The sequence below is a fragment of the Notothenia rossii genome (assembly GCF_949606895.1).
Source record: "Notothenia rossii genome assembly, chromosome: 7".
Taxonomy (NCBI): Eukaryota; Metazoa; Chordata; class Actinopteri; order Perciformes; family Nototheniidae; genus Notothenia; species Notothenia rossii.
The window spans coordinates 5743668-5767382 of NC_136905.1; the positions used below are offsets into that span (position 1 = coordinate 5743668).

The window sequence follows — 23715 nt, forward strand, 5'->3', positions numbered from 1 at the left end:
TGAAGCTCCTGCGACTTAATGTCAAGTTTGAAAAGACCACCGAGTAATAAGTAGAAAGCTCGGCTTCTCAAAGGTCACGTCTCCAAAGCCATAGAGCGCCACTGACATCTTAAAATGATTTAAAGTCAGCGCCGGCACATTTATTCCCAGAGTTTCTCTCCGGTTTGATCGTGAAACAAGTGTATCTTTGGATTATAATGCTGGGGGCCAAGCACGCTGTGACAGAATTACCATATTGTGTTCTGTTGGCTCCACTTCTTCATTTTGTTGCCGTCAAATGTCGGTATAAGTTGTGTAACTGAAACTGCAGAGAAGGTATTGAATATCGAAAGTTAAGAAGAACAAGTTGAAGTCAGTTTACTAAAGTCACACTGGGATCAGTCAACGGCAGACAGTTGGGAATTGGTGTTTCTAATCAATCAGGAAAAAAGACACACTGAATGAGAAAAAAGACATACAGTATATTTGGAAGTAAGAAGTGGGTGTTTCTCAATGTTGGTAGCACATGTCTTCCGAGTCACTTGCTTCAGAAGCGAGGCAAGAATACTTCCTAGCCTCGGAAAACGAAGAATGGAACAGGCTAGCAAGTGTGCAGGTGTGGGTCATATGAGAGGCCCCGCCTTACATTTTCCGCCACAGGCCGTTTCTCAATCTCAAGGAAACTGGCTTCCAAGCCAATATTTCAAGGATGCTACGTCATCGAGTGCCGCCGAAGGACTGTTCCAATCTCCAGCATACTTGGAATTCCACCGAGGCCGCGTCCTTGGTTTGGGGGTAATTTCGAGGACTCCGCGGTCTTAAAATCCCCACAATGCTTTGCGCACGGACCAATTTCCCCAAATCTGTGGCGGAAAATGTAAGGCGGGGCCTCTCATGTGACGCACACCTGCACACTTGCTCGCCTGTTCCACTCTTCGTTTTCTGAATACCAGGAAGGATCCTTGCCTAGCTTCTGAAGCAAGTGACTCGGAAGACATGTGCTACCAAGCAAGCATCCTCGCGATTGAGAAACGGCCACTGATTTGGGGAAATTGGTCCGTTCGCAAAGCATTGTGGGGATTTTAAGACCGCGGAGTCTACACATCTGCAGCCTCGACATTTCTCCAAATGAAGTACGCCGGGCTCGGTAGAATTCCAAGTATGCTGAACATTGGAACATTCCTTCTGCGGCACTCAATGACGTAGTATGCTCGAAATAGTGGCTCTGGAGCAGCTTTACTCGACATTGAGAAACACCCAGTAACTTTAACTTTGACCTATTGTACTTGCCGTAGTTGTGTTTTTCAAAACAAAGTCTGATTATTAATAACAATTGGAGTGACTTCACAGTACCTTATGCCTCCAAATAAAGTGATTTAGATAATCTGATTAAACTACTCGCCTGTAGTCTGATCGTGTTTTCTTCTCAAATCAGACTAAGATGAAGTAACGTGAAATAACGTCGTCATTGATCAGAATGATCCATTAATGTCTTTTTGACTTTAGGACACAACCATTGTTGGAGTTAATGAGAGAACACTTGATCTTAAAAAAGAGCATTTTAATTGTAACAAATCTGCTTTATGTCACATGTAGTGATCAAAAACAGGCAAAAACAAAAGAGATGTTCAAACTGTAAATCAAATGGTATGAGATACAGAATCAATTACATGTCTCCTTAAATTGTAAGTGTCATGGTAAACAGTAGCAGCTGATAATGACTAGCAGGCTGTTCTTTCAACCAGGAAGTGAGTCCCAAGATTAATAAAGGCATACAAAAACATTGGAATTGAATGAAAGGGAAAGGCTGTGCAGGTGGAGCTCCGGCTGTTTCAAACATCTGACTGTTCCGCTAATCTGTGTTTCCCCACATGTGTTAGTCCTCTCAGGGACTTGTGGGCGGGGGGGAAAGCGAAGGAGCCTCCTCCTCCTCGTCAGAATCAAACTCCACGTTCTCGTCTCTCACCCATTGGCCGCTCCGGTCCCGCAGCCACCCGTCACTGAGGAAGAGACAAAGCAAGAAGAAACGCTCATATTTTATTTTATTCCATTCTATTTCACGGCTTTATTTTTTATATATTTTTTTAATGTCACTATAGTGTTCTTAAAATAGTTCTCTATCTGTGTTTTTTTATTTTTGTTTTACTCTTATGTATGCACCACGACACCAAGTCAAGTTCCTCGTACGTGTCAACCTACCTGGTGATAAACCTGATTCTGAAATATATGGAACTGACTTCTAGTTGTTAGACTGAACCACATCTTGTTATGACTCTGGGTCACAATAGAGAGGCGAAGTCCCGCCCTTCTGTGCCACAAATTACACATATGATGTTTGTCAATCTTAAAAAATCATTTCCATGTCAAAAAAGTCACAGTTTGTCGTAAAACTGTTGAAATATAAGACTATGACAAATACGCAACCAGAAAGACTACAAATCCCAGAATCCCGGTCCCGCATGCTGGCTCTTAGGAACCGACTAACTCCCCTTGTGTGTATGTACAGCTCTCAACATGCCCAGACTTGGAGTGATTTTCACCTCTTTTAATACTTTCCGCCTCATTCTGAAAGAAAGAAGTGAAATGTGCCAACGTGACGGCCGTCTGGGTGTGTGGTGCGAGATGGGAGATGTAGTTCATTGAGCGGTTTCACACAAAAAAGTGTTACTTCACAGTTTTACGACACATTTGTATTTTTTTGACTTTGACAAAATTATCTTTTAAATTGACAAACATCATATGTGTAATTCGTGGCACAATTCAAACGGGATCCAAAGATAATCTTTCTCTCTCCATTGACTTCAATACATACTTTTTCCAAAATAAGGTCCCCCGGAAAGGGAGGGGCTTCACCTCTCTATGGCTTTCTGTTCCTGTGTAAGATTAGAGTGTGTGGATGCTGCATTGTGATTGGACGAGTTTACTCATATCTGCATCCTGATTGGTCCACCATGAAGACATCAGTTATTTGAATAAGTGCACGATAGTCTCTCTACTGCTCCCAACGGAGAACCAGCATTTTGTTTGTTTTGAGATTGGAATTTTTTTTGTTGCACTACGGGGCTTTTTGACAAGTTTGTTGTTTTGTTTTGCATTTAGAGAAATGTGTGGTCACTCTATAATGTCATACTAGAACAGTATAGTAGGAGTGAGAAGCTCTTTATGGTTATTGAACCCTGTGTTATCTTGTTTATTAATTCGGCGTAGGAGCTCCAGTAAGAGACTTGGCTTTAGTTTCTTGGTTTGGGAAGTAAACTTTTTGTTTGTTGTTTTGGGTACCGCTGAGCCTTTCTTGTGAGTGGGAAAAGTGAACCGAATTTGTGTTATATCCGCTATGAACCTAGATAACAAGCTAGAAAAACAAAAACTCCTGTACCTTTTTAGTTTGAGGTAATGCTCCAGCTCTCTCTTCCTCTCGGCTGTTATCGGCTCTGCTTCCTGAGGCTCTGCTGACTCAGCTCCTTTCACATCTGGCTGTGTATCCTCATTGGCTACAAAATACAAAACACACAATTAAAGTCCATCTGAGCAGGGTTTACTCAACACAACATCTGAACATGTATGACCGACTTTACCTGCTGTGCAGCCACTAGAAGCGCTTTGTGATAAACACGACGCTGTTATGCTTGAAGAGTTTTCACTGGGATCTGAGTCAACTCTCAGAGCTCCTTTTCCACCTTTTGTACTAGGAAACAATACAAGATATTCGTTTTTACAATTTTAAAAGTAGTGTTTGTTATATATGCTTGAATTTGTGTACTAAATAACCGTGACGCGTACCTGGTTTTTGTATGGCAGCTGTTATAAGGGACCGTTTTCAATAAGGCGTGATGCGTAAGCTTCCGTGTTTGTTCCAATAGAGGAGCTGAACAGGAGGGCTCCTAAAAGAAACAAAGAAACACTGTTTGTAGAATATAGTGGAAATGCCTGAGTAGAGTTCAGGTCAAGTGTTGTTTATCTTTTCCACAGTGGACAAACCATTTTAAAGTGTTGTTGTTGTTTGTCAGGGTCATACGGTTGTCACAGGGACACAATGCATGCGAGACAGCAACAGTTTCAGTCAGACAAAGAAACACGATACGTCCACACAGCAGCTTTGAAAAAATCTTGAAAATCTTGGAGCTGGGCGTGTCTGAGAGCTTGGGGATTTTTCCCAAGCAACGCGACCAACAACCAATCACATGAATCTCCCGCCCCCGGCATACAAAGCAAAAAACCCCGGGGATTTTATGTGAGCAATATATATATATATATAAACTCCCCAAACAGGCGAAAACCTACCAGTTTCCCCCACTGTCTCTGCCACCTCCCTCCATGCCTGGTTCCTCCGGTTTGTATCCCAGTAAATAGTTCTGGTCGTAAAGAACCGGGTGATTTGCTACCGTAATTTCTCGTTTGGAATATGAGGAAATGAACTGCGGTCTGGCTCTCCCAGCTTGCACGCTGTTTGATTGGCTACTATGGCTAGCGCTTGTAATGTCAGATTTGCATAAACGGGATTTGATTGGCTGACGCTTCAAGCTCAGCTTCAAAATTTGAACATTGCTCAACTTTTGAATCCTGAAAATCCTGGAAATCTTCGCTTTGCTTTCCCACAATGCAGTTCGGCGAAAAGCGAGGCAAAGTGACGTCACCCCATTCAAAGTCAATGGGCAGAGAAGCGTTGGAAGATTTTTCTAAAGCTGCTGTGTAGACGTATTTTTCCGCTGATGTTGTTATTCGGCCGTGATGATTCATTGACCTTCTGCATGTTGGAGATTTTTTCCATACAACTACATTTAAAGGTGGGGTAGGTAAGTTTGAGAAACCGGCTTGAGATACACTTTTTGTTATATTCCATGGAATGCTCTCTACATCCCGATAGCAATGAATATCTGAAGTGCTTTGACAAAAAATACATTAAAAAATGTCATCTGTGGAAGCCGTGGTACTGTAAAAAGCACGACCAATCATCTGAGCCGGCCCGGCTAAAGTAACTGGATGGCCTACCTGCCTGTCAGCCTTCCATCTGTGCACACACTTATCTCGTGCCCTCATTGGTCATGTGCACGTTCGTGTGTGTTGGAGGAGGGGCTCTGTGAGGAAGGGGCAGATTTTTTCCGGTTGTGTATTTTCAAATTCTAGCGCACTCGAGCTGGTTTCTCCAAAATTAACTACCCCACCTTTAATATGCTATTTGTTCCAAACTCACATATTTTGATAGCTGTAATTGGCCCTTCATAGTGTATATTTGACAGTAAGTCTTCCAATATATTTCCACCACTGCCATTATATATATTTTACTTTAAGGTTCTATTTTTATTTTGAGATCTTTTGTTTATGTCTGTTTATTTTGTTCTCCTTTTCATTTTCACATTGTGTGCCATGCATTGTTTACATGCTGCTGTCACAAAAACAATTCTCAAATTGGGATCAATAAAGTATATTTTATCTTATCTTATCAGGAGATTGACAGATGAAGAAACACACCTGGAGCTCACAACTGATTTACCTGTCTTTTGTCTTCAGCCTCAACGTATTTTTCATGGTGCCTTTTTATGATTTCATTCTTTAGCCGTGCTTTCTTTCCATAGAATCCTTTTAAACCTGAAAAAATACAATAATTACGTGTATTTAAGCCATGTATACTTCCTACACAAAGAGACACACATATTAGTCTTGCTTGGTGTGTAACCGTTTTTCCACCCAAACGTGGTACACTAGATAATGTTAGGAAAGAAAGACACCCACTGCCTAAACACTTAATCACTGGAATTAACAACACATTATAAAAAAGGGTGACATTAAACGCCTCACCTTCCAGATGCTTCTTCCCGTTTCTGTGGACTGTCAGCGTGTCCACTGTGTCAAACACAGGACGGTAAGAGCACACAAGGCAAGTGTATCTAGAAACACAATTTAACAGTTTAATTATTAGTTTAATTTCTTCAGTTAGAGCTTCAACAACCTCAAAGTACAAGAGTTTCATTCACAAACATGTCACTGTTTTTAAAGTTCGTTTCACCTTCCATTATTCATAAGAGTTGCTTCATCTTCTGGAATATAATTAGACAGAAGATCTGCAACACGGCGTTTCTGGAACACAAAAACAACGAGGAGTGGTTCATTAATTCTAACTTTATAACAGTTTCAAAGATGCAATCGGAAATATGTGGATACAGTTAGCTAGCATTATGCTAACCATAACAACATCCATAACCTCAACTGAAGTGTCTAATAGAAACGTTAATGTTACCTTCAGGATGTTCAATTGACTCTTGTCATCACCTTCCCTTTTAAAAGACATAATTATTATGGTTGATAATATCAAAATAGTGGTCAATAGTAACGGGTTAGCATAGCTGACTAGCTAATTCACGACAACGACAAGCTAATGTTGCGTTCCTAGTCAGAAAGGAAAATGGGAATTACAAGCTTCATATTTGAAAATATAGTTCAGATCAGATTTGAAGTGCTAAATTGTTATGATCTCCAGTTCATTTACAACAATTAGATTATTTAAACTATTATTATTACTATTTATATTAGATTAAACTTTTGGAAGTTTCAAAAACTTGAAACACTTAAAATTGTAAGTACTGTCCCTTAACACATTAGCTGCAATATATGACGTTATTTGAAATGCACCACATAAAGTGTACATGTGTTTAACGCTCAGAAAACCGTGATCTAATTTCAGAAATCTCCATTTGCTTCAATTAGATTACATGTTAGGTTTCAAGATTTCAGTTCGTTGCGGTTATTCTAATTGTCATGAATGCAGCACATGTGACGACTCACGGGACTGAACACGGCAGCCATGGCAACACACGGCAGCTGACAGCTGGACACATGAACATATTCTCAACTTTCTCCCAAACTGTTCAGCTGTTTATTGGAGAAACATGGTTATTAAAACTTGCTGTGAAGTAAGTTATAGTCTTTAAATGTAGCATAGGTTTGATAGGTAGCGTTGACACAAAAAGAACGAGCGTCATGCTTAAGTGAGATTACCATTTTGCTAGAATGCTAACTAAGCTGCTAGTTAGTTTGCTTCTCATTATGTCAACAACGTGAGCTTTTAGCCACACTTTACCACCGTTTGCTCGGTTGTTATCTTGCCAATTTGTTCGCTACTATGTCTGGGGAGAGAGCTCCTTTGCCCGGTGGGGGTAACAGCCTCCTCCTGGGGAACCGGACCCGGTCTTACGGTAGTTTGGTCCGGTCTCCTCTCTCTCCGGTTCGCCAGAGACGCATTGAACACAGCATTCAGTCTGGAGAAACACTGCAAGGCCTGGCCCTGAAATATGGAGTTTCTGTAAGTAAAAACATATATTATATGTTTGTATGTTTGTAACTTATATTGGAAATATTGTGATACCCTGCTTCCCAATGAAATATCCCCTTTTGCTATATTTGGATGCAGGATATACATATTTCATGTTTATTTCTTATTGTCCTTATACACATGGACTAGTTATTAGTGTGTGTGTGTGTAAGGTAACATTATTCAGGTACAGTAATACTTTTTATTTTATTTATAGAGCTTTTATAGGTTCTCAATGACACTTAGTGATACACTAAGTACTAGTAGTATTAAGTAAGTAATATGAATGATGGTTTAGTAAAATGAAGTTGATTATGATCAACACTGTCAACCCTCATATCAAAAACTATATTTTAAATTGTTACAAATATGCATTGATTTGCATTTCTCTCCTGCTGTTGATTTTGACTTCTAAAAAGGTCCAATACATTTTATATTATTAAGATAAATCATAATTAGTCACGTTTATGTAATTAAGTATACACAACGCTGACATGCAATCTTCTCTCACAGATGGAGCAAATCAAAAGAGCCAACAGGCTGTACACCAATGACTCCATATTCCTGAAGAAGTCCTTATCAATCCCTGTGCTGTCAGACTTGGCCCACTGTAGTGACGGGGGGGATTTGTTCGAAGAGGACAGTGAAGAGGACGGCGCTGGCTCGGTCTCCAAACAAAACAGGCACACGAGGAGCCCCTCAGAGAGGAAGCAGAACGATGACAGAGAAAGAGCGTCGGACCTTACTCCAGTGGACTTTTTGAAAAGGTTGGACGACTTGATAAGTCAATCCAAGCAGGCGGCGGTGAGAGGACGTCAGGAGGCAGAGAAGAGGTACACGCTTGTTTACGCTGGTTGTTCAGACACAGTCATGCTCTGGATTGGCTGTGACAGATCCTCAAGTCTTGACATTTTATTTGCTGTCTGGCATCCCCTGTGAGTGATTTTTGGCGTCAAGTTTAATACTTACAGTATAACACCCTTTCATTTCTAAGTTCTCTCACATCGTATGCAACTGCTTTAAAAGCCAATGTTGCACCTAAAATATGATTGTCTTTTCATGTTGTTTATGAATGTAGTTGAACAAGATCCGTTTGGCACTCACAGGACTCTCAACTCCTGTTCACGCCGGATATTACCATGCACCTTGGGCAAACAACTCATAAGTGAACAGCTTTAAATTCGAGTCTAACCGCCCCCGAGATTCTATCACTTGCACCACACAGAGAAAGGTGCAACAGGAAATCACTTCAACGGCCCAGATCTCGTTTTGTTCCTCTTTCTCTCGTCTTCACTTGGTTCTCAAAGCACTTGTGCAGGTTATACATTGATACCATTGAAGCTCTGTAGACTGAACTTAGAAAGAAAACATTATACCTCTCTCAGAGGTGGAGGACAGCGTCTTCCCTTTCTGCTTTTTACAATAAAAGCTGAAGTCTTATACACTTCATCACATACTTAAATTCACTTCTTGCAACTCAACAAAACTCCTTTCACTGGCTTTTTAAACAATGTCTGAACATGTCAAAAAGCACATAACGAGTGTATCCAGCATTTTGAGTGAATAGCATTCCTGCTTCATACTTTAATTTCTGGAAAACTTGGCACAGGAAGTGAATTTCCGCCAGTTACAAACAACGATGAATTTAGCCTTTGTCTGCGAATAAAATGTGTTTATTCTGAAAACACAAAAGTGGCATGTTATTGTCAGGTGTGAGCAAGAGAAGGGTTATCACAATATCACTGACATTATGCATGCTGATGAAGTGAAACGATCAGTCTTCACACTTACTGTGTCTGTCTATCTCTCACAGGGTGGCCTCTATAGAAGCAGCTTGCAGCAGCGAGGCCTCAGCTTGTCGGCCGCTCACCAGGTCGCAGAGCACCTTTTCATCCCCCACAATGCAGCAGGAATCACATGCGGCCGTTCCCCTCACTATCACCAAACTCACCAGGAAACTGAGAGACGGGGAGGATGAGATCTTCCAGCTGTGACACGTTGTTCGTGCACTCTGATCGTTAAAGAAAAAAACCGCTCAGAAAGCCACGTCGCAGGATTTGAACATTTCAAAAAGAGGAATGTATCTCCACTCATCCTGCTGCTGTATGCCATTTTTTTGTTGAACTTATAATATGAAGTTACACACTGTATTTCAACCGTTTTAAAAACATGAATACTGCTTTTTATGTAGCTTTCTTGTTTACTTGTTGAGAAATACTGTAGACTATGTAAAGCTTCATATGGCCAATAGCACAAACGTATCTTCACAGAACAAGAACGTGAAATGTTAGAAATGAGAATGCACAGTCACAAGTTGCTTCGGTCATATGACTCTTCGTATACCTCACCGTCTGATTATGCAGCGTTGGGCGAGTCTTCTGATTAAAGCCTGTAGCCATAATTCATTTATGAATCATGTTCACTGTGGAAACGGTCACTGGTGAAGAAGCTTAGTCTAACGTAGCATTCGTTTTCTACATTTTATTTCAGTTTTATATACAGGCCATGTTTTTTGTTGAGGTCTTAAAGAAATATATATATATTGACACCTTGTCCAAACTTTCTAAAGTAAATATTTTTTATTAGAACTTTAAAAAAAAAGCTTTCTGTAACTTAATAGTTGAACAAATTTGATCCACAAAAACTGTATTTTCGCAGTTAAAATACATTGCGATGGCGGATAAAGTGGAGTGTCTCGTTGGGGCTGGATTTGAACTTGTTTTGTTGATTTTATTTATGTCTTGGTAACGTAAAACCAAAGAACAACACCTGTCTTAATCTCAGACAACGGCTGTGATCAACTCTCCAGAATAACACTCGTCATAAGATTAACATTAAGCTCTTCCTGTCAACACCACTTAGCCATCAGTCTGTTTGTTAATGCTGCTAAACATGTTTTTGAAGTGTTGGTGTAAGTCATTGTCTACTGCGGGGTTATTTGGCTTTATTATTGGCTTCTGGAAGCTTTGGGAAATACAGTACAATGAAGCGGCGTCTTCACCACCAGATGGCAGTGTTGTATTACAGTGGCATTGTTCCCTGTCTGTCCTCTTCATGCAATATTTCCAGCTGCTAACATCTCTCCTTAATACCCAACATCAGTAGTTCTCAAAGAAACATTTCAAGGTCTCAAATATCAAGCATCTAATGACATTTCATTATCTAATAAAAACAGCCGATACAGTATAAACTAGTTTATGTTCAAGTTATTTTGTCTTAAGTATACATCACAATTAAACAGTATATCACCTCTGAACACAGAACACTTGAGGAATGAGTCAATCATCCTCATCCCGCATGTTCTTCGAGAACGATGGGGCGTCATTCGTTCTCAAATCACTTGTTTTACGTTGCCATTCCTCAGCAGCAGTCAGACCAAAATGTGTCCAACAGTTCTGAGTCTCATGTGAGTCTGTTGATCTCCCAGTGTCTGTGTGACATTTGATTGTTTTTTTGTTTTGTTTTGACGTCATATTGTCCCGTCCTCCATGAGTTTGTCGAGTCCTTTGCAGATCTTGGTGAGGTTGGGTCTGAAGGTGCCGCTGGGGTCGTACAGTTTGGTCAGGAGCTCGGGGTCGGAGTAATGGTTGAACACGTGGTTGATGCGGTTGTGGGATTTGGGGGTGAGGTGGGTGTTGACCAGCTTCAACAACAGATCCCTGCAGCTGGTCAGGAGTTCTGACATCACCCCGTGATCGAAGGTGAAATCCACCTGAGGGAGTAAAGGGGAAAGTGTCCATTACATGTCATTTAGCATTTAGCAAAGTGACTTACATACACCTCAATACCATAGAATGCATTCCTACTAGAGCAATTTGGGGTTCAATACAGTATATTGCCCAAGGATGCTTCAACATGCTTACTGCAGCGACTGGAGATTGAACTACTGAAACTTCAATTGGTGGACGTCCATTTTCCCCCTCACGGCCCGTCCACACTATATAGAAATAAGAGAATAAATGAAAAACAGGTATGAAATATTTCATACCTGTTTTTCATTTATTCTCTTATTTTTTTATAACTATAACGGCCCGTCCACACTACAGCTTCGACAGCTTCAAAAACGGTTTCCAACGCGTCTGCCCATTCACTTTGAATGGGGTGACGTCACGTTGCCTCGCTTTTCGCCGAACTGAATTGTGGGTAGCAGAGCGGAGCTTTCTTGGCGTTTCAGGCTGCAAAAGTTGAACAATGTTCAACTTCTGAAGCCGGAGACGCCGGAGTAGCCAGCGTCAGCCAATCAAATCCCGTTTATGCAAATCTGACAGCTCAAGCCAATCAAACCGCGTGCAAGCTGGGAGAGCCAGACCGCAGTTCATTTCCTCATATTCCAAACGAGAAATTACGGTAGCAAATCACCCGGTTCTTTACGACCAGAACTATTTACTGGGATACAAACCGGAGGAACCAGGCATGGAGGGAGGTGGCAGAGACAGTGGGTGAAACTGGTAGGTTTTCGCCTGTTTGGGGAGTTCATATATATATATATTGCTCGCATAAAATCCCCGGGGTTTTTTGCTTTGTATGCCGGGGGCGGGACATTCATGTGATTGGTTGTTGGTCGCGGTGCTCGAATAAAATCCCCAAACTTCAGACACGCCCAGCTCCAAGCTTATTTTGAAGCTATAGTGTGGACGGGCCATCAGCCACAACCAACCTACCCCTAGTTAATATTGAACATGGAAAATGGACTGTATTGTATGTATATGGTGCAGTCTTAAACTCCTCTAGGCACTTTACATACTTCAAGTCTTCATTCACACACATTCAAAGAGAGAAATGTGCCTTTTGTTCAGGGAATCCAATATTCACACACCGTTAGCCTTGCAATCGGGAGCAACTCGGGGTTAAGTGTCCCCATAATTAAATATGTTCTTGCTGTTGTCCTTATTGTGGTTTGGTGTGATTCAAACCCATGCATGACTTCAACACCAGACATGGAAACAAGGTAATTTAGGGTCAAGTGCGTAGCTGCACTTAAGTGGCCATCGCTGAGACTTTAGTCCTTGTTGATTGAGATTTTCTTGTTTGAAAGCAATCAAATGTTGCTTCGAATTTAGCAGTCTGGAGTCAAGCTGTTTCAAGTTTTCTGAACTGTGTGCATAGTTCCCTTTTTTGTGTTTATACAAAGCTGAAGTAATTACCCCACACACAACCAGTTTGAAGCACTGCAAGCATACAACTATTGCAATACCTTTATCAGTGGGCCTTTTAGATTATTCACCAATGTGTTTTCTCCATTAGTGATAGATAGTGACTTACCAGAAAAGTACTTAAGAGCCACATAGCTTAAATAAAACCTTAAAAACCCTCTTTACAACCATTCCCTGCAACTTACTGCACACGTTTACCCTTGTAATACAGATTTGAAAGGCTATTAAGGGCTATTTTAGTATTCTGCGTTGAACTTGGACATTTTCTGCCTAAACAATGTACTGTTTAGTTTCCTTATGCTAATGTAATGTATCTCTATTCCTTGATAAATCAGTTTTGAGATTAACTTCTGACTTCCTAAAGCCTGTTTATAGATTCTGTACTTTCAAAACAAATGTGTAAACGTACCTCGTAGAAGCTGATAGCCGTCATGGCCCCCTGGTGCAGCTTCTTCTTGAAATCCGTGGCGATCCCCAGCTCCTCCGTGCTGAAGCGGTTGTTCCTGAACAGCAAACCGATCTTCACGGCGATCTTCACCAGGTCTTTGATGACCTTCTGCGCCTCCGACTTGTTCCCCGAGTAGCCTTTGGAGACGCGGTACAGTTCGTCCAGGATCTCGCTCGTGGTGTCGTCGATGAACATTTGGACCGAGCTCTTGGTGGCCATGCGGCTGAGGATCTTCTTCTGCGCGCTCAACGCCATGTCCTTGGAGCTGAAGTGGTCCATGGTTGTCTAGAGGGAAGGAAGAGACACACATTTTCAATTGTGCCCGTTGAGAGGTCCTCTGGAATAAGGCTTACATTTTGGATAGATCTCAATGTGTCATCAGGCCCTAATACCTCTTTACCTAAGAGCATGTTCCTCTCTGCTCATAATACTGTTGACTTTCTATGCGTGTGGAAAAGATAGGAAATAGGTATTCACAAAGGAAACTGTATACATATGCAATTATGATTTGCACTGGTAAAACACATGTCAACTTTTAACACAAGGCTCTGATTTTAGGTTGCACATGATAACTATTGAAATCAAAATGTGAATTTGGTTACAGTTACATCTTCAGACTGTCGGACCAGTTTGTTTTGATTGAAGCTATGAACTAAGAATAAAGTAATATAACTTTGACTTGGAAGAAAGCAGTAGTAAACATTGCTAATAGGTAGTTTCCAGCATTGGTGAGTAAAGTAACCACTTCTCCAAACGGTGTGCAGGACACAGATGTGTTTCAACCAACGTGCGTCTCTTTCTGCAGATGGAAAAGATTCCCTGTCACTGGCTAGATTACAGCCTATCAATATCCTCAGCCTTAGTTCATAAATACAAGTGCTAAGAGCTCAAGTACTAGTTTGAGGTACTTGAATATTTTCGTTGAATGCAATCTTATACTCCAACTCCGCTGTATTTCAAGGTGAATATTGTAGTTGTTTACGTTTATTTGGCAAAATGACTTACTAAAATACAGATCTTGAATGAAATATGATGTATTAAGCAGTCGTATATATCTATTAAGTTAATTACAAATGAACCCTACCTTTACAATATGCAACACATCATTGGTAAAAGCATGAATGCATGAAGAATTGTATTTCAGTAATATAATGTATGTTCTGAAATAGGCCTTTGGAACAAGGAGTTTTTGTACTTGAAGCCTATTTTGAAGCTAGTACTTTTGTACATAGGTAACATGTTGAAAGCAGAAGTGTATTAGAATATGTATACACTGCTGTAAGTATAAGGATCTAAGTACTGTCTAGCAGTTAGAGGTGTACCCACACGCCCAACAATAATGCAGATATGTAAAGAAACTCCCTTTTTAAAGGAAGAGGAAGAACAACGTTTTCACATCTGGTTACGGCTCTGCAGTTTCGTTCTTTTACTGGCAGACAACAAGCTGCTCCAGTGGGGCGTTTGGAGGTTAAGTGCTATGTTCAAGGGCCAAATACTTGTTGTTACGGAGGCTGGGGAGGGCACCATATGTGCACCTCTCTTATCCAAAATGTCCAAGATGATCTGGGGATTTGAACCGCCTGCCCTCCTGTGGGTTATTACTCTGACTGTCTAACCTTCAGACTGCTACACACCCCATCCCTTTAGTCCACTTTCAGCTATATCAAATCAACAAGTAGATAGACTTCTACCCAGTGCTGGATTAACAAACAATCCTGTTACATTTAAAGGTTCCCTTTCATACTGTTTTTCATCAATATATCACAGGTCTCAGATATATACAGAACCTGTCTCTGATTGGCTGAAACAGCAAACGGATCATTGCAGCATTACCCATAATCCCCTCTGTTTCAGCCCTGTTTCCAAAGTGCTGATTCTCTGTCTGTTACTTTAGATGAATATAAGTAGCCCCTCCCCACGCCCCTCTGAGAGAGATTTGGTTACAAAGAACTCAATGGTGCTCTAGGAGGAGATTCAGGTGATAAGGGGGGGGGGGGGGGGGGGGGGTTACCTTGGTTGCTGATTGGCTAATGGTTACTCAAGCCAAAACATCGTTATGACATCATAAAGTGGCCAAAATCTGATCAGCTCATTTTCAGACAGGCTTTTATAGAAATGGATCAAAAAGAGAGAGAATCTTTGTTCCTGGAACTTTCAGAGTCTCTTTCCACAGAGGGGACACATGTTGATGTAGAAGAGACATGGAGAAGAGGGGACACATAGTGATGTAGAAGAGACATGAAGAAGAGGGGACACATGTTGATGTAGAAGAGACACGAAGAACAGGGGACACGTGTTGATGTAGAAGAGATATGAAGAAGAGGGGACACGTGTTGATGTAGAAGAGACATGAAGAAGAGGGGACACATGTTGATGTAGAAGAGATATGAAGAAGAGGGGACACGTGTTGATGTAGAAGAGACATGAAGAAGAGGGGACACGTGTTGATGTAGAAGAGACATGAAGAAGAGGGGACAGATGTTGATGTAGAAGAGACATGAAGAAGTGGGGACACGTGTTGATGTAGAAGAGACATGAAGAAGAGGGGACACATGTTGATGTAGAAGAGACATGAAGAAGAGGGGACACGTGTTGATGTAGAAGAGACATGAAGAAGAGGGGACACATGTTGATGTAGAAGAGACATGAAGAAGAGGGGACACGTGTTGATGTAGAAGAGACATGAAGAAGAGGGGACACATGTTGATGTAGAAGAGAAACAAAGAAGAGGGGACACGTGTTGATGTAGAAGAGATATGAAGAAGAGGGGACACGTGTTGATGTAGAAGAGACATGAAGAAGAGGGGACACGTGTTGATGTAGAAGAGACATGAAGAAGAGGGGACAGATGTTGATGTAGAAGAGACATGAAGAAGTGGGGACACGTGTTGATGTAGAAGAGACATGAAGAAGAGGGGACACATGTTGATGTAGAAGAGACATGAAGAAGAGGGGACACATGTTGATGTAGAAGAGACATGAAGAAGAGGGGACACATGTTGATGTAGAAGAGACACGAAGAAGAGGGGACACGTGTTGATGTAGAAGAGATATGAAGAAGAGGGGACACGTGTTGATGTAGAAGAGACATGAAGAAGAGGGGACACGTGTTGATGTAGAAGAGACATGAAGAAGAGGGGACACATGTTGATGTAGAAGAGACATGGAGAAGAGGGGACACGTGTTGATGTAGAAGAGACATGAAGAAGTGGGGACACGTGTTGATGTAGAAGAGACATGAAGAAGAGGGGACACATGTTGATGTAGAAGAGACATGGAGAAGAGGGGACACATGTTGATGTAGAAGAGACATGGAGAAGAGGGGACACATGTTGATGTAGAAGATACATGGAGAAGAGGGGACACATGTTGATGTAGAAGAGACATGAAGAAGAGGGGACACATGTTGATGTAGAAGAGACATGAAGAAGAGGGGACACGTTTTGATGTAGAAGAGACATGAAGAAGAGGGGACACATGCTGATGTAGAAGAGACATGAAGAAGAGGAGACACATGTTGATGTAGAAGAGACATGAAGAAGAGGGGACACATGTTGATGTAGAAGAGACATGAAGAAGAGGGGACACATGTTGATGTAGAAGAGACATGAAGAAGAGGGGACACATGTTGATGTAGAAGAGACATGGAGAAGAGGGGACACATGTTGATGTAGAAGAGACATGAAGAAGAGGGGACACATGTTGATGTAGAAGAGACATGAAGAAGAGGGGACACATGTTGATGTAGAAGAGACATGAAGAAGAGGGGACACATGTTGATGCAGAAGACGACAAGAAGAAGAGGGGACACATGTTGATGTAGAAGAGACATTGAGACGTGGATTGAGCATAATAGGTGACCTTTAAAACACTGCTTTAATATAATGTGAGTTCTAGTTTGTGTTTGTTTTTGTATCCGACAAATGATGCCAGAAGGGAGAAGCGCCATGGAAGAGACTCCACGGAGGCTTTGAATTCCTCCTGTGAGATTTGAAACCACACCTAGCATCCATCAGAGCAAAGCCCCCCGGGAGGTCATCAGCATGCAAACTGCTCGCTGTGACACAACTACAAAACCCACTGTTTATTTTTGATTGTCAACACAGTTTGAATTAATTCCTTTTTAATTGCGTTTAATTCTCCCTCCCTAATCTCTATCATGAAAGCAGGCAGGTTTGAAGGGAATCATTCACAGAGGAAACAACATTTTATTTAGCTGATGTTCTTATTAGAGACGACAAATCAAACAAAATAGGAGTTTCCACATCATTTAAATAACAATTATCGAAAGGATTAGAGTAATATAACCTAGACATAGATGAAGCACATAGTGTGTATGTCCCTTATTGGACATAAACACCTCTCCAATCCCACTTCCCCTTAATCCAAAGTATGTACAGTAAGCATCTACAGTCTGCATCTGTACCCTCTAATACCTCCTGGGTCATTTTGCTTTTTACATTCACTCACAATAAGTTGTTATTGTGCGTCTTTAAGTGTAGTTTTCCACACTAAATACCACTTCTGGCCTGTGTGGGCAAGTATTTGAGAGAAGCTGGAAGGCTGCATATCTGAGGCAGGTCCATGCAGGCTTTTCCCAGATTGCATCAGGGGTAGGAACAGAAAGTGAGCACTCTGAACCCAAAAGCTACTTAATCACTGGCCTAGAGATGACAAAAACGTTCTGAAACACCCTGTGCATTTCCAACAGCGTTATATCCATAAGCAGTCGGTTAAATGACTGCCTGATGGTTGTTTTAATGCGTTCCCTTCATGCAGGGTTATGCTAATTAGACAGCCTTGTTCAAATGATTGCATTCTCCAACTGCACAGTCAGCACTGTGAGCAAATGACTCCACGGCTCAGTAATAATCAAAAAAGTTATCCGGTCACATTAACGATCGTATCATGCACATATTTAGCGGCTGATGAGACTCTCGCCGTCCCCCTGTGTGCAACCAAATCCCAGCAGCAACATCCATAATAAGCAAACAGTCACTTTTATTATGGCATATCTCACTAGCTTCGATTTTACATGCTCAGCCATTCATTGTGAACAAGTGTCACATTTCGAATAGAGCGCTTTGTTACGAAAGCTTGGGCTTCCCTGTGGGGAATTAAAGAACATTCATTAGATTAATTTCCCCGAACGGTGATAATGGAAGTGGAGCAGCGTGATAACTATTTCAGATTCATGCTTCAATCTCATGTATTTGCTAAAAAGACTACGGGGACTTGAGGGACGTGCACAGTGTGAGGCTTTCAGACGAAATGAAATGTTACCCCTCAGCTGGAGACTGTCGCTGCTTGACTTTTTGTGTTTTCCACGTTGTTTGTTTTAGGCAGATCTATCAGGAGGCCGATTTTTGAATTGCAACATTTCTGTGAATATTGCCATGAAACCACTTTCCTGTAATGGACAGTCGCTCTCATGGAGGACGCTTTGGATGTTGAGCACCAATTTTCGGGGTGCAGATGGACTGAAGAGGGCTTTTAAACGCTGTTGACTGCATTACATGTTCAAGTGTTTGTTTCTCTCCCTGGATCCGGTAGAGATCTGATACCGCCACCGTGCAAAAATGTAAAATAACAAAACAGGGATCACAGTCTGTTACGGCCCGTCCACACAGCAGCTTTGAAACAATCTGGAAAATCTTGGAGGTTGTCTGAAAGCGTGGGGATTTTTTGCGACCAACAACCAATCACATCCATATCCCGCCCCCGACATACAAAGCAATAGCAATGTTTAAACAAAGTAAACTGGATATAAAATCCCCAAACAGGCGAAAACCTACCAGTTTACCCCACTGTCTCTGTCACCTCCCTCCATGCCTGGTTCCTCCGGTTTGTATCCCGGTAAGTTATTAGCAACTGGTCATAATAATAATTGCGGTCTGGCTCTCCCAGCTTGCACGCGGTTTGATTGGCTAGCGCTCGTACTCTCAGATTTGCATAAACGGGATTTAATTGGCTGACGCTTCCAGCTCAGCTTCAAAAGTTGAACATTGCTCAACTTTTGAATCCTGAAAATCCTGGAAATCCTGGAAATCTTCGCTTTGCTTGCCCACAATGCAGTTTGGCGAAAAGCGAGACAAAGGGACGTCACCCCCATTCAAAGTCAATGGGCAGAGAAGAGTTGGAAGATTTTTTTTAACGCTGCTGTGTGGACGGGCCATTACTGCTGAGGAATCTTTGAGCGTGAGCTTAATGGACAGTCGGGGGGGAGAGTGATGATTGGTGGTTACGTAAATATTTAGCATTCCTCAGATAGCTCCCGATTTGAGCCTCACTGTTTGTGTACATGTATGAACTTGTGCATGTTTGGAGCAAAAAGGACTTTCCAGGTGTTTTACAACCAACATCTTGTCTCTGTCCTCGCCCTTTCCGGCATATGTTGAAGACAAATCCTCTCACAGGGCTTAGAGGGGGGTTCATGGAGCCTCTTTTGACTCAGCCGATCAAAAATGTGCCTTGTTCTGTTATTACAGCAGGGCCTCTTCGCTATGAGCTCAAACAGAGAGTCATCGTCACTGACTTTCATCCCCAGCAGACTGGGTTGTATCTGCTGAGAGGAGGTCTCGTTTAGCTGCCTTTGATCAGATCCAACAGTGAGAATGTTCCAGAATAAAAAAAACACAGAACAACTCAATCATGAAAACAAGGAGCCTATTGTTGAAATGCATTAAAGCAACCATCAGGGCATCTTTTAGCTGACAACTAGTGGACTAACATATTAGGGGTTTCAATGACAAAATAGCTGTTTTTCATTATGTAGACCCGAGGCCATTTGGTACACTGCCCACTTTTCTGTTTTTGTTTCTGATGCAATATAAAACAATTACAGGATTTCTTTCTGTGCCAGACGAGTGTTGTGTCATGACGAAACGCCACTTCCGCTGTGTGTTTTCAAACCGTCTTGAAGTTTAAAATGCTTGGTGTTGTTTTTGACTAAATGGTCTCTCTCTTTTGTAAAGATTATATTGGTTTCATGTATAATTTTGATATTCTTTATTTGACATATTTCATGTTTTTGGGTACTTTTTAAGCAGATTCTAAGACAGCACGTATTGCAGTTTCTCTTGCGGGATTGCAAAACTCCTCTGTTGCTCAACGAAGCCCCACATCTCGCCTCAAAAGGGAAGCGAAACAGGCCGCAGTTATTAAACGTTAGAGTCATACGCAGAGGCCCACACCTTGTATGCAAACCTTGTATCCGCACTCCAATGTGAGTGACATCTAGTGACATTTTACTGTCTGTATCTGCGCCTTAAAGTTCAAAGCAGGCGAGCGGAGAAGGGAAAGTCCACTCAGTGCCTAGGAGATTTGAGTTGAGCAACACTCGGCATGTGCAAACATCAGTGCGAGCTCCACAGCTGTGCATGTCACTGTACTTGTTCCAGCATGACTGTGTGAGAACATGCATATCTCCCAACGCGCGCTTACAAATGGGGAAGTTGACAGAAGTCACGCATTTTGTTCCAATCATAGCTCAACTTAGCCTGCTATGAACACTTTCCAACAAAGGGAGAACACTAATCTGGCCCCTGGTGTATTCTTTTTCACGAAAGCCGGAGAAGTTTTCTTACCTGAGTGTTGTGAGAGTCCCCCTCCCTCCTTTTGTGTGTCAGAAATCTGCCTCTCCCTTCACTCTGTCTCAAGTTGACAGCACAGGACGGTTGAATTTTAAAAAGACGTCTTCATTTTCACCACAAGCTGAATGAAAAGCTTTAAAAAAAAAAAGCCCTCCTGCAGCGCTTCTGTCAGTGCTGCCACCCTGTCTTAAGATAATGTTGAGTTGTACTTCCTTGAGGAACTAAATTGCTCTGACACACCCCTCAGTGTGTGTGTGTGTGTGTTTGTGTCTCTTCCTCTCTCACTCCCTCCCTCTTTAGCCTATCTTGTGTTCAAACTCTTGTAAACCTCCTCTCGTTCATCACACTTGCCTGTCTCGCTCTCTCTTTCTGTGTGATTCTGTCCGTCTCTGTATTGCTGACGTTGTGCCTCTGCTTGTTCTGACAAGTGAAAACCACCAGAAAGAATTTAGCAGTAATCCAGGGGATGCAGCCAGAAAGGGGAGTGGTTTAACTTCTTTTTTTTTGTGTTCACCTACGCTGGAATGCAGCTCCTGTCACAGTTTCCCTCCCCATGTGTGTGTGCTATTCAAGGTACAATCACAACAATGAGTAGCCAGGAGTGTGTCTCTGGCTCACACACACACATACATACATACATACATACATACATACATACATACATACATACATACATACATACATACATACATACATACATACATACATACATACACACACACACAGGTGGGAAGTAGTGGAGTTCAAATACTTCTGTACTTAAGTACATTGTTCTGGTATCAGTACTTTACTCCACTACTTATTCTTCTGATGACTTTTTACTTTCTACTTCTTAAACTTTAAACACTAATACCTGTACTTTCTACTTCTTACATGTTGAACCCAAATACCTGTACTTTCTACTTCTTACATGTTGAACACAAATACCTGTACTTTCTACTTCTCACATGTTGAACTCAAATACCTGTACTTTCTACTTCTTACATGTTGAACACAAATACCTGTACTTTCTACTTCTTACATGTTGAACACAAATACCTGTACTTTCTACTTCTCACATGTTGAACTCAAATACCTGTACTTTCTACTTCTTACATGTTGAACTCAAATACCTGTACTTTCTACTTCTTACATGTTGAACCCAAATACCTGTACTTTCTACTTCTTACATGTTGAACTCAAATACCTGTACTTTCTACTTCTTACATGTTGAACTCAAATACCTGTACTTTCTACTTCTTACATGTTGAACTCAAATACCTGTACTTTCTACTTCTTACATGTTGAACCCAAATACCTGTACTTTCTACTTCTTACATGTTGAACTCAAATACCTGTACTTTCTACTTCTTACATGTTGAACCCAAATACCTGTACTTTCTACTTCTTACATGTTGAACTCAAATACCTGTACTTTCTACTTCTTACATGTTGAACTCAAATACCTGTACTTTCTACTTCTTACATGTTGAACTCAAATACCTGTACTATCTACTTCCTTGTTGAACCCAAATACCTGTACTTTCTACTTCTTACATGTTGAACACAAATACCTGTACTTTCTACTTCTCACATGTTGAACTCAAATACCTGTACTTTCTACTTCTTACATGTTGAACTCAAATACCTGTACTATCTACTTCTTACATGTTGAACACAAATACCTGTACTTTCTACTTCTCACATGTTGAACTCAAATACCTGTACTTTCTACTTCTTACATGTTGAACTCAAATACCTGTACTTTCTACTTCTTACATGTTGAACCCAAATACCTGTACTTTCTACTTCTTACATGTTGAACTCAAATACCTGTACTTTCTACTTCTTACATGTTGAACTCAAATACCTGTACTTTCTACTTCTTACATGTTGAACTCAAATACCTGTACTATCTACTTCCTTGTTGAACCCAAATACCTGTACTTTCTACTTCTTACATGTTGAACACAAATACCTGTACTTTCTACTTCTTACATGTTGAACTCAAATACCTGTACTTTCTACTTCTTACATGTTGAACTCAAATACCTGTACTTTTTACTTCTTACATGTTGAACACAAATACCTGTACTTTCTACTTCTTACATGTTGAACACAAATACCTGTACTTTCTACTTCTCTCATTTTCCAAACAGGCTGGTTCCTTTAGTCTGAATGTGTGTTTGGTGGCGTGATCATTATTATTTAGAGTCATTGCGTGCCTATTGATTTGAACACGATCCGTGTATCCATCATTTCCTGGTCTTCTCTAAAGAAGAGGGACCAATGGAAACGTTGTCATGTTGCCGTTGTTCACCATGGAAACATTCATTAGCTAACAATGACATTATTGTTCTATTAATATAAAGGGAGGTCAGGTACTCTTTAAAACAGCTGCTAGTTATGGGTACTTTTTACTGAAGTACATTTCAAAGCCTCTTTAGTTTGACTTGAGTAAAGAAGTTTAGTCAGTACTTCTACTTTCACCAGAGTATTTTAAACATAAGTGTCTGTACTTCTTGAGTAAATAATGTGTTTACTTTTACCATCTCTGACACACACACTCCCTGCATTGAAACTAAACACTTTTACCACCCCGTGATACTTCTGATATAAAGGAAGTATACAGTAACCTGATGCTAATACTTTCATCCGGCCCTGTCTATCAGCGTCCGTCACTTACATCTGCTTGTAACTATATTTAGATATTGATTCTATTTTTCTGAGACTTATAATCATCTATTTCCTACATAACATGGCATTTTTACAGCTACTTATTGTGTCTATTAAAAAAGGACCATGCACTTTAATCCCAAAAAGATAAGGGATGATTTAGCCAATCATTCAGGGAAACTGGGTTTTGTGATATTTATTACATAAGAAGAAAATTGTGTAATAAAAATATTAAATTATTTGAAATAAAATTAATTGTTTTTGTATATTATTGTTTGTAGACCTGAAGATATAATTTATTAAACCATACTTTTAAAAATTATTTATTTAAATATTATTACTTTTTATTATATAAACATAACAATCTGTAATAAAATGATACGATTTATTAAAATGTTACACTTGACGTGTTTGTGTGCTGAAGAAGAAACTATTTCTAACCATATTTTCTCATGTCAATATGTCAACTCTGTTTGAACCCAAACTACACCAGTTCAATTTTTTTCATTTCAAACCTTTATTTAACCAGTGGTGTTTCTCAATGTCGAGGACGCTTCCTTGGAAGGACATGTACCTCCGAGT

At 40.8% G+C, this 23715-nt stretch overlaps 3 protein-coding genes across 3 annotated transcripts; 1 reads left to right on the top strand and 2 right to left on the bottom strand.

Moving 5' to 3' along the window:
* Positions 1-1525: 1525 nt before the first annotated feature.
* scnm1 (sodium channel modifier 1) lies at positions 1526-6367 on the bottom strand. The gene is made up of 8 exons (XM_079640041.1): positions 6215-6367; positions 5984-6054; positions 5776-5864; positions 5471-5565; positions 3760-3860; positions 3555-3664; positions 3356-3470; positions 1526-1979 (listed from the first exon to the last, which is right to left on the bottom strand). Exons 1-8 carry the CDS (start codon positions 6263-6265, stop codon positions 1865-1867), a joined length of 747 nt encoding a protein of 248 aa, XP_079496167.1. The 5' UTR covers positions 6266-6367; the 3' UTR covers positions 1526-1864.
* Positions 6368-6785: 418 nt separating this feature from the next.
* Positions 6786-9475, top strand: lysmd1 (LysM, putative peptidoglycan-binding, domain containing 1). Its single transcript, XM_079640051.1, has 3 exons — positions 6786-7276; positions 7799-8118; positions 9099-9475. The coding sequence occupies exons 1-3, from the start codon at positions 7097-7099 to the stop codon at positions 9277-9279; spliced, it is 681 nt and encodes a 226-aa protein (XP_079496177.1). The 5' UTR covers positions 6786-7096; the 3' UTR covers positions 9280-9475.
* A 739-nt stretch (positions 9476-10214) lies between these two features.
* On the bottom strand, positions 10215-20886 carry tnfaip8l2b (tumor necrosis factor, alpha-induced protein 8-like 2b). The gene is made up of 3 exons (XM_079640059.1): positions 20473-20886; positions 12848-13171; positions 10215-10997 (listed from the first exon to the last, which is right to left on the bottom strand). Exons 2-3 carry the CDS (start codon positions 13163-13165, stop codon positions 10755-10757), a joined length of 561 nt encoding a protein of 186 aa, XP_079496185.1. The 5' UTR covers positions 13166-13171; positions 20473-20886; the 3' UTR covers positions 10215-10754.
* Between the last annotated feature and the right edge of the window lie 2829 nt (positions 20887-23715).